At 38.6% G+C, this 10,597-nt stretch overlaps 1 protein-coding gene across 1 annotated transcript; it reads left to right on the forward strand.

Annotated features, from left to right (window-relative positions):
- Window positions 1-1,024: 1,024 nt before the first annotated feature.
- On the forward strand, window positions 1,025-4,348 carry LOC139708694 (uncharacterized). Its single transcript, XM_071620628.1, has 3 exons — window positions 1,025-1,123; window positions 2,251-3,172; window positions 3,586-4,348. Exons 1-3 carry the CDS (start codon window positions 1,055-1,057, stop codon window positions 3,909-3,911), a joined length of 1,317 nt encoding a protein of 438 aa, XP_071476729.1. The 5' UTR covers window positions 1,025-1,054; the 3' UTR covers window positions 3,912-4,348.
- Window positions 4,349-10,597: the final 6,249 nt, after the last annotated feature.

Below are 10,597 nucleotides of genomic sequence, written 5' to 3' on the forward strand. Positions count from 1 at the left end.
CACTATGATCTCATCCACGCGATATAAACTAACGCAAACACAGCTGAAGAGGCAAAAGAAAAATAACATCATTTGTTCCTCTTTAATCATCATACTATGTATATAGATACACACAATTGTTGTCATAATGGATTGACCATCTGCAATTTTATGAGTGAAAAAAGGGGTTCGTCGCGAGTAGACAAGACCTATGGGTCACTCCAGAGATGACGAATTAAGAAATTTATGAATTAATGTACGCTTGCATCAGTGAAGTGGGGATCCTTTTCTCTTTTTTGTTGTTGAAAAACAAAACAAAAACAAAACCAGCATAAAAGATGAAAATCTCTTCAGGAAAGCCGTATATAGGTTCGCAAAGTTCTGGATAAAGAAGACAAAACTAAATGGAAATTTCTTTACTTTTTTGCTCCTTTATTTCGCACCCTATATTGTATGTCTTCAAATTATTTTGTTCTTAATGTCTGTGTCTCTTATGAATCAAGTTTGTGGGTTTTTTTTAAAGTCCAGTTAAAGAAAACTATTGCTTGTTCGATGCATGTAGCGTTTATAAGCCTACTTGATAATCACCATAGAAACCTAAGAAAACTGTCTCTTGACTGTATCAATCATCCATAAATTTAAGGAGATTCAATGATGTTTATCAATGATGTTTGTTAGCACTGAGAACGAAAGTGAAAGTAAACAAACTATGATTTCCGCCTAAAAACGGCACAATTTGTTTCCCGCTTTGTCAGTTTACTAGAGATCAGTCTCTTGTTGTATTTATCTCAGTTATGCAGACAAAGACAACATGACAACAATGCAGTCTGGATCAGCGACCACCCCGACGTGGACCACCGACGTAATGTCGACCAACACCACGGAGGAGTCTAACGATGAATACCACGTCGAGATTTTCGAAGCAATTATCTACATTTTCGTAATGGTCGGTGCCTTCTTCGCCAACGTCGTCGCAATAACGACGATCTTGAAGACGAAGGCCCTTCGACGCAACCACCACAACCTCCTGATCCTCAATCTCAACATCATTGACCTCGGTGTGACGCTGCTCAGTATGACGTTCTCAGTCGGATCGTTCTTCGACGACGGCTGGTCATTGAAAAACAGCTACCCTCTCTGTCGGGTTAGTTCGATGAGATTAACATTTCTTAAGGATTTCGCTCTTTGTGTATCTGAATTGCCGTAATCGCACTGTTTTTTTTAATATCACTACCAAAATGTTGCCAATTACATGTAATAAAAAGTTGTAACGTTAGGAAAGCCTGGGTGAATGTCAAAAGCAATCACATAAAAAAAGAATAAGATCCCCACGCATCACGCTTGAATGAAGAAAAAGTCACGTGACTACCTGTTAATGTTAGAATGTCTCACTGAGAATTTGATTACTATTAACAAGGAGATACTGTCCAGTACGCAAAAGCCCTCACAACATGCGTGTTAAAAGTGTGTCAGGACTTCTGTTGACATTCATACGAGATTTTAGCAATATTTTCAATATCATGAGTCAGTATTGAACTGTTTGATGTGGATATCCCGAACAATTGATACTGCTGCACTGCTTTCTCAAATAACATCTATGATTTGTATATGTAAAATGAGAATATTGGCCGAGTTATGACTAAGGAAGTGTAAGTAGACCAAGACACGCGATTGTTTGTTTGTTCATTATCTTTTGTTTTTGTTTAGATTGTGAGACAATGACTTACCTTTTGACCGAACATTGACACACTTTTCTCCTTTGAGACAAAGTTTCACGACCTCTCTCTCGAAAGTTGGCAAGTTATGGCGATATTACATAGGCCAACTGGAATTTGCCCATTCTCTGCTTATCATAATATTGTCTCTCTAGTCTGTGTATATGACTGAACAAAGTAAATTCTTGTCGTAATCACAGCCTGATTTCTTCTAAAGGAAATGCAAGCTAGAGTGAGGCTTCTCAATACGAGCCGTCGTGTCTATACCACTGAATTAACGTCGAAATGATTTGGGATCCTCTCAATGATTATTTACATAAAGAATACATAGAATGACCATGACATGTTTATTACACACTGTCGACAGCGTGTCGCCGAAGAGAAATTGTAACTTATCATATTGTCATAAAAATGTTATTTCGGGTTTTTTTTTTCTCTCGATTTCGCTTGTTAAAATCATAAAACAATGACTATTGCTTTTGTTATAACTTCCAGTTGCCATAAAGGAGTTTAATTGTTTTTCTCTTTCATTCTCTCTAATGTATCATATTTGTAGCTCAATGGCTTTTTTGCTATGACATTCACCGTCGGAAACTTCACCTCAACCATGTGTATCGCGATCGACCGTTATGTGACCGTCGTGTGGTCGAAGCGATTCCCGCCAACCAGACGACGCGTCGTCTGCTTGCTCGTCATCAACTGGGTCATATCTGTCCTCTTCGCCACTTTCCCCACGGCCGAAATCCTCTCCAAGTTTGTATACACCCGTGCGACTCACCATTGTTCCCCGGCATGGCAAAACTGTGCCTATTACATTATTTGGTTCATTTACATTTACGCCGTAACGGTTCCAGTCATGGCCTTCTGCTATGGATGTGTCTTCCGTGTCATACGCAAACAGGACAGAAACCTGCGAGCCTACGAGCAGGGGGCGAAGAACCCGGGATTCTCCGATGGAGAAGGAGGGACATCCGGTGAAAAGAGTCGGGAAGACACATCGGAATCAGCTTCCGATGTGGAAACAAAGTCGAGATTGAGACGGGTGCTGCAGGACAGACAGAACCGTAACATCAACCGTTTTGACCGTCCTTCCAACGGTTCCAGCTCCGGGGTGTATTCTCAAGAAGAACACCGCCGTGTATCGTTCAGGATGAATCCCATCTACCGCGGAGCGCAAAATGGTGGCAGCACAGAGTCACCAAAGACAGACCAAGGCATCTCACCAGCCGGAGAGCTCTACTCAGACGGTCAGAACCCATCCATCCACATGGATCGTAAGGAGAGATCCAGTCTCAGGAAGCAACCTAGCGTGAAGTCCAAGGTTGAAGAGCCCAATAACATGGAGATTTGTGGTGGTCAGCGTGACATCCAGACCACGACCATTGAAGACCCCGCTGAGAGGAAACGGAAGAGAAGGGAGAAACGACGGCTGATCAAGAAGCAGAAACTCGGTCTTGACAAGCAGGTTGCTTTGACAGGTTGGTTCAGTTCATAATGAACGTACAATCTTCAAACCTCATTATCATTTAATATCAAAACTCTGTCAGCTTTATTTATGAAACATAAGATTTTAGCTACTGCTCCGTGCCAGTTACGTCTAAATTGTTATTTTCGGCAGATATTTCTGTTGTGCAAGCTATTATAATTATCTGTCATCAACATTTAACTGACTCATTCGACCACATTTCTTGTAAGCCAAGGCTGTCTCTAACTCCTTGTATGATATAGTGTCTGTATTAATATCTAACAAGTATCACTCCCGCATAAATCCCAACCGTAATATTCAATTTCTTGACCAAGAAGCCTCAGTACCAGTTAACTTGAAAGACGAGGTCAAAAAGACAACTGATGAGACACTTTGTTTATTTCCTTTCGTATTTTTTATTCACAGGTGTCTTGCTCGTTTTGACAACAGTTCTCTGTTGGACTCCATACAACATCGTCCATGCCTGCTTTTTAGACATCAAACTCAGTCACCTTGCCGAGTCTTTAACGATGTGGATCGCTTACCTCAACTCCCTCCTCGACCCTCTCATTTACACATTCATGAATCGAAAGGCGCGCGCGGCGAGAAAAGAATACACTCAGAGCTATCGCAAAGCTCTCTCGGAAGCTAGCGGACATTGCGCAGATGGTATGAGGAGTTTTGGAACGCGCATCTTGGACAGGGTGACTGGCGGTAAGGAACACCGGCAGACAGCCGGGAGCGAGTCATGAATGAGAGATTTGAGCGGGAAGCACCAGGAGAGGCATACATTTCTCTCATCAGGATCTCTCCCGTGTTTCATGGTGGAGCGCATGTAGTAATGAAAGTCCCATAACGGATAATGGAGGCATAAATCGTTGGTTTTCCCCCTAGATTCGGCGACACCAGAGCTATGTCTCCGACACATCCTGGCTAGAAGAGGGAAACTATATCGGTAGCCGTATACAGCATCAACGGAAAACATCACTTTTCGCCCACGGTTTCATTTTCGAATGATAATCCGATGCCTTCTAGCCAAATATCCTTTGAAGTCCCCACTGAATGGACAAACTGATGGGAGTTGCCAATTTGGTGATCTCCGGTATGCTAATAAATCTCACCAACCACCCACACACCTCATCCCGGATGGTGATTTGGCTCAAACGGCAGCGCAGTCAAATAGCTCGGGTTCGAGTCCCAAGTCTAGCTGAGCAATGTTTAATGTAATCTGTGGTATGAGATGCAAAACATACTGTCCCTTATTTTAGGACAGTAAAGAGATGGAAGCCCTCTGTGTGAGGGGGTCACTTCTCAGCTGAGTAAGAGACACCATTTCACTTCGTCTCAAAGAGCAGGGTGGTAACACGGTATCTCAGCACCATAAAACGGGCGAACGATGCAGACAGCTCGTGGTACGCCCTAGGTGAGTGTGAGTCGGCAGACGGTATGACCATGGGGTTAATGTACTACAGCTTCATGGTATATAGAAGTAGCCTATCAACAACTAGTAAGCACAATGCACCATGATAATCAGAACAGTCACCCCGCGGGAGATTTAAGCAACTGTCGTCTGGTAAGACGTCTACTGAGGCAGGAGTGACGTCCACACTCTCTTCAAAAAATCTTGCCGCTACTTGTAAATTTGCTGAGTATGTAAATGGCTAAAAAAAATATCAAAATGGACCAAAGGTTTTTATCATGTTTGTACAAATCAGTACTGGCGCGAGTTTGAACATAATATAAGCTCATTTGTAAAGCTAAATTGACGAAAATACTTCTTTAAATAAATGTATGTATTGTTATTAAAGTTACATTTTGTGTATCACAGTCACAGTGATCAGTTGTCAGTCTTCTTGACCATTTTAAACAATCACAATGGAAAACACTCTAGATAATCAAACACAATTCATGTACTCTCAAGTACGTGGTTTGCTGGTGAATATTAATATTGTATGGTAATTCAAAATCACACACACACAACGCAACACACACACGCACACACAAATATTTTGGTCTAGATACGGACACACACAAGTATCTACAATCTTAACACCTCACCTCTCACTGTATATTTTCACCACTTTTTCTTTTTGTTTTCTTTTTGAAACAGACAAGAAGATATCAATAGTGTCCATTCTTTCTTACGGGCACTGTATAGTGACTCCATTTTGGACAGTGCCATGTGGCGAATGATAATATATCGGGTTTGGGGTTTGTATCAACCGGTTTTACGTGTTACATGACACCTACAGAAAAAATAGACAGAACTCCCAACCGGATCTCCGCACCATATGACCTTTGGTGGAAGAAGTGGATATCATGACAAACCTTTCTGTTTGCACTATGGTGAATTATGACAAACTTATAACCAAGCAGTGAACTCTTAAAAGAAGAAGAAGAAAGAAACTTAGAGACATGGAACTGTAGTTCCATGCTTTAGGTTCTGAAACTCAACTCAAACCGTTGTGTAAGCATTTTAAAACTCTGATAGAACAATTTCCGTGGATGCTGTGTGATGTCTTTGCTTGTCCGCCAATTAATCATGAAACAACTACAACCATGAAATGAAGAAACGTATGCATTTTATTGAAATGTGATATCGGAAAATAAGTGATATAAATTTGCTGACGCTGTTGTCTAGCAACTGACAAATTTGACTCCATCCTATACTTGAAATTTCTTCATTGTTTCCTTTTCGTTTTCACTAAGACAGGTGAAGTCAGTTATGGAGGACTACACATGGCCTGATTTATGATCGGTAATTAATGTGTCAATTGTAGAGTATTTCACTTCTTTGACTGTCAAATAGACACAATTTTGAAACGGTGAAAAATGTTGAAATCGGATAGCTTTTCTCTTTTTTTTAAAGACTCCTGTTCTCGCCTGTTAAAAGTGTATCTAAATTTCTAAATTTGTATAGAAGACAATATATTTCTTGTCATTGCTTTTTTTTTTGCTAATGTATTTGCAAAGGTCTTCCATTAGCGTTTGTGTGTGGGTGTGTGAGAGTGTGTTCTTCTTTTTTTTTAAAGAAATCACTAAAAGTTTAGGGAATAACGGTTTATGAACGCCACATGATTTTATTGCGAACTTACAACGCGAGCTTAGTTATGAGAAACGCAGTTTTGTGTGTCGATGGTTGCAGCGGGCTGCTTTATCTAGCAAATCCATTCCTTGTTAATAACACAGTTCTTTTTTACTTACTTATTTGATTTGATATCGTATATAATGCGTTGTATAATATTGTAGTATTGTATATTGTGTAATATATTGTAATGTATTGAAATATGTGAATGCATTGTCTTATAGTTTCATATTTGTTTTATCATGTGAATTGTGCCATAAAGTGGCAATGCCGCACACTGTGATGGAGTTGATTGAATAATGTTAATCTAGTGCGCCTTGAGAAGATGTCCATGTACATTGCAATTGTTCGAAAGTATGAGTCAGAATGGCATTCTTGAAAATGTGGATTTGAGGCCACAGTTTTAAGATCCAATAGTTCGTCGGGTTACCGTCTACGAGGTATATAAGCATCTTGTATATAAGCCATCATCATTATACAGAAATAGCAACGGGTCTAAAGCGTGTGTATATTTTGGTCAGTCGGTCAGTTTTTATGTCGGCTATCATTCCACAGTTTAATCAGGGTGCATGTACATGTACTAGACAAGATTTCTGTGGTGGATAATGATATGCATTTGATGATTTTTTAATGCTCTGTGGCTTTAATGATCGCAATAAATAAAATCTGGACGAGAAATGCACGGACGTGTGTGTTCATTGCAGTCCCAAACAACATATAGCCAGTGGTACGGAGTACGTTGATTGTAATGACGATGATGATGATGATGATGATGATGATGACGATGATGATGACGATGATGATGACGATGATGATGACGATGATGTTGATGATGGTGATCTGGGATGCTGCTGCTACTGATATAGCCTTTCGTCAAGCCCTGTGTTTTGTGCTTATATTCGACATCACGTCAGAGAATTAGCGGTTAAAGGCAATGGGTGAGCGCTAAACCGTGGGGCCACTCTTTATACACTCCTTTGCCCGTTCATCCCTTTTCTTCGTTATTAGAATAAAACGTGCGAAATGGAATATAAACCTTAGTCACAAGGCCTTAATAAAGGCTAGAATAGTGATGATGTTGCAAGTTATGACGAAGCCGATTATGAAGATAAATGTGTCGTGGATTTATCGTTCTACAAAAGACGATGACTAGGAAATAGGCCTTGGGGAAGTGTGAATGACGTGTTGAGGAGAAATGAGAGATACTTAGATAAACTGACTATTATTGTAGACAGAGACGTAGCTGAGCTCCAAAGGCGTAACAGTAAAGTAAGTTGGTCACAGAGTCTCCAAATTGGTCACGTCGATGACAATACTAAGAAGGGTGGATGACCAACCTCTGATAATTTGTATGGAATGTCGATGATGATAATGAATGTCGAACAGAAAGTACTGGTAATGATCGCATAATATTGTGAGGATGAATTATGATCCATTATACCATCATGAGTTATACTCTTCTTACTTAACCATCATTTTTAACGGTTTCTTATCAGCAGCAGCAACAACAACAAAAGAAACGTATAGAGGTTAAAGCCAAGATATGAAAGAAAATAAATCAACAAATCGAATGCAACATTCCAAAATACTGCATTGCTTGAAAGTAATTTGCCTCTCTTTATACAATTATGAATTTCCAAATATTTAAGGCTTTATCATTACGTTCGTCATGTTTGCGTTGGTAGATGATTAATATTTTAACGTTCTCCTAGATAAATCGCTGATACTTACTAAAGCAGCAACGTTTCCAACTACAGTTTTAGGCGATAAAACATAAACTTTCCATCATGAATGCCCCGAAGAGCAGTAAATCATTGTCTGAACTGGTGATAGGAATTCTTCCGACATGCATCCATTCGGCTGGTTGCCTAGCAACGCCATCAGAAGATAAGGGGTTATTTCGAGACTGTGACGTAGAGGCATGATTTTAGTATCAATGAATGTCATGCATTGCCGGCTGCATAGTACATCTTCTTACAGTTTTGAGGATTTATTCGAACATTACGTTTGCCTCTGTCTCATTCATTATCTCCTAACATAAGCCACCATTGGTTAACATAAAGGGGAAAAATGCATTTCATCCATTACTTGCCTTTCATATAATCAGGATTCAATTTCAATTCAATTCAATTCAATTCAATGGTTTATTTATTTCCATTAAAGAATATAAGAAAACATGATTCAAAGCAGTACAAATTGTCAATTTGACTTTCATTCATCTGATATTACAGTTCGTCGAATACAATATGAAGTATATGTACGAATGATATTATAAAAAATAATAAGCAATGTACACTTTGTCATGTAGATTATGTAGATTATGCGTACATGTATGACATATACTTGTATAATCTCTCTTAATGTGGGTAGATGTGGAAAAGATAGTTATACATTAATTTCTATTGTTCTCGATGATTCCACATCCTCACATCCGTTAAAAACATTGTTGCAAACCTGATCAAACACACATAATACTCCGAATTGTGTTTTATAAAAAAGAACAGAAAAAAGAAGAAGAAAGAAACGGAGCCCCATCGAAAATAATGTGTCCCAACCAGTACTGGCTCAAATTCAAATGATATCTGTAAAAAATCAAACAATATTATTTTTTTCTCCGAAAGATAAGCAAGAAATATGCTGCCGGAAGAGTAAGGGGCTGAACAATGTTAACACCCGTATGTTAATTTGTATGCATGTAAGCCTCGAACGAGCTGTAAGGAAGAGATGGACGGATAGGACATTAAACCTGCAGATCGTCTTCCCTCGTCAAAGCTGACACGATCATAAATTATTGTTCTTTCTTGGGTTAATGGCCACATAAATAACACCTGATGACGTAAAACATGTCAAGGAAATTTGGAATTTTGAAAATATAGCTGTAGTTCATCACAACGACGTATGTATAGAGTCAGTCACTTTTTGATTCCAACAATTATTATCTGAAGTGCAGTGGGACTGCACTTAATATAATGATGGTGATAACTATAATATCGCCATAATCATATCATCGTTATCTTCAGCATCATTTTCATCATTATCAAGGTGGCCGGAGGATTGGTCGGTCTTCTTCATGAATGAATACCAGTCGCGCACAGAGTGTACCTCTAGATTCAAGGATTCATATTACACAATTTGTTATTTCCGACTATTTGAATGTAGCGCGCAATATAATTATGTGTACACCTACGTCGCTTTGTTGAAACCATTGCAAGATCAATGCCAAATCTCCTTTAACTATCGCTGTGGTTACTCTTGAAGGCTATCAATGAACCCTCGAAGCTTTGAATTAAATTAAATTCAAATTCAGTTCAAACTTTATTTTCACATTTTCAACAAAATGTACAACATGCGTGTCGTTGAAAATATACGCAGCCAGCCAGGAATAACAACATGTTTATGTCTATTATGATCATTACAAAAAAAGAGACATACAATCGTATTTATACACTGCGAAAAACAAAAATGGAAGTACCCATTCTAAAGACTATGCTTGTATTATGTGGGTATACCTCAGAGGGAAGGGAAATTATATTATTTGTTGATTGATTAATTGATTGATTGATTGATTGATTGATTGATTGATTGATTGATTGATTGATTGATTGATTGATTAATGACTGATTGATTGATTGACTTACTCATTTATTTCTGGAAGGAAAGCATCACGGCATGATTATAAATGCATTCGAAAACTTACTGACTCTCTTTGTCGTTTCGTCAAGCTCCTTTCCCCAGTGAAATTACAACTCCCCATCCCATGGAATCCACAGGACGCACACACTATTTGATATGTGTAATTATTATGAAATTTTACATATTTTCTATCTTTTGATGGGCTTATCAATGTATTCATCAAGTTATTTAGAATATTGGTCATCTCACAAACCTTTAAGCTCATACAGGCATCCTACAAACCTAAACCTGAATTAGAAATGGAATCAAGATGCTGTTAAAGCAGGTTGAGACAATGTGTCGAATAACTTTGTAATAAAGCGTCATTACAGCGGGGTATAGGCACTGGTTGATGGAAGGTTTGAAGAAATCTAATCTAGTGACAAAGGTTCCTCGGAGCTTTCGATGTAATCTTTGGACCCGATGAGGGAAAGACGCGTTAGATAGACCAGACTCACCTCAAAACTAAAAGCACTTGGACTCAACTACGCAAAATACTATATCTTCTATTACTTCAAATATTTTTTAATAACAAATCCTGACTTTCTGTTAACTTTTTTTTTCTAGGATAAAGAGTATTGATTAATCTAATTTAAATCTGATTGATCCACATTGAACCTTTTTATTTTCAAGTTTTTACAGTGCGGAATGATAGTATGGAACCATAAATTATAAACATTT

Source organism: Diadema antillarum, unplaced genomic scaffold (genome assembly GCF_040938485.1).
Source record: "Diadema antillarum isolate AM-2024a unplaced genomic scaffold, OU_Dant_1.0 seq00001367_RagTag, whole genome shotgun sequence".
NCBI classification, from domain to species: domain Eukaryota; kingdom Metazoa; phylum Echinodermata; class Echinoidea; order Diadematoida; family Diadematidae; genus Diadema; species Diadema antillarum.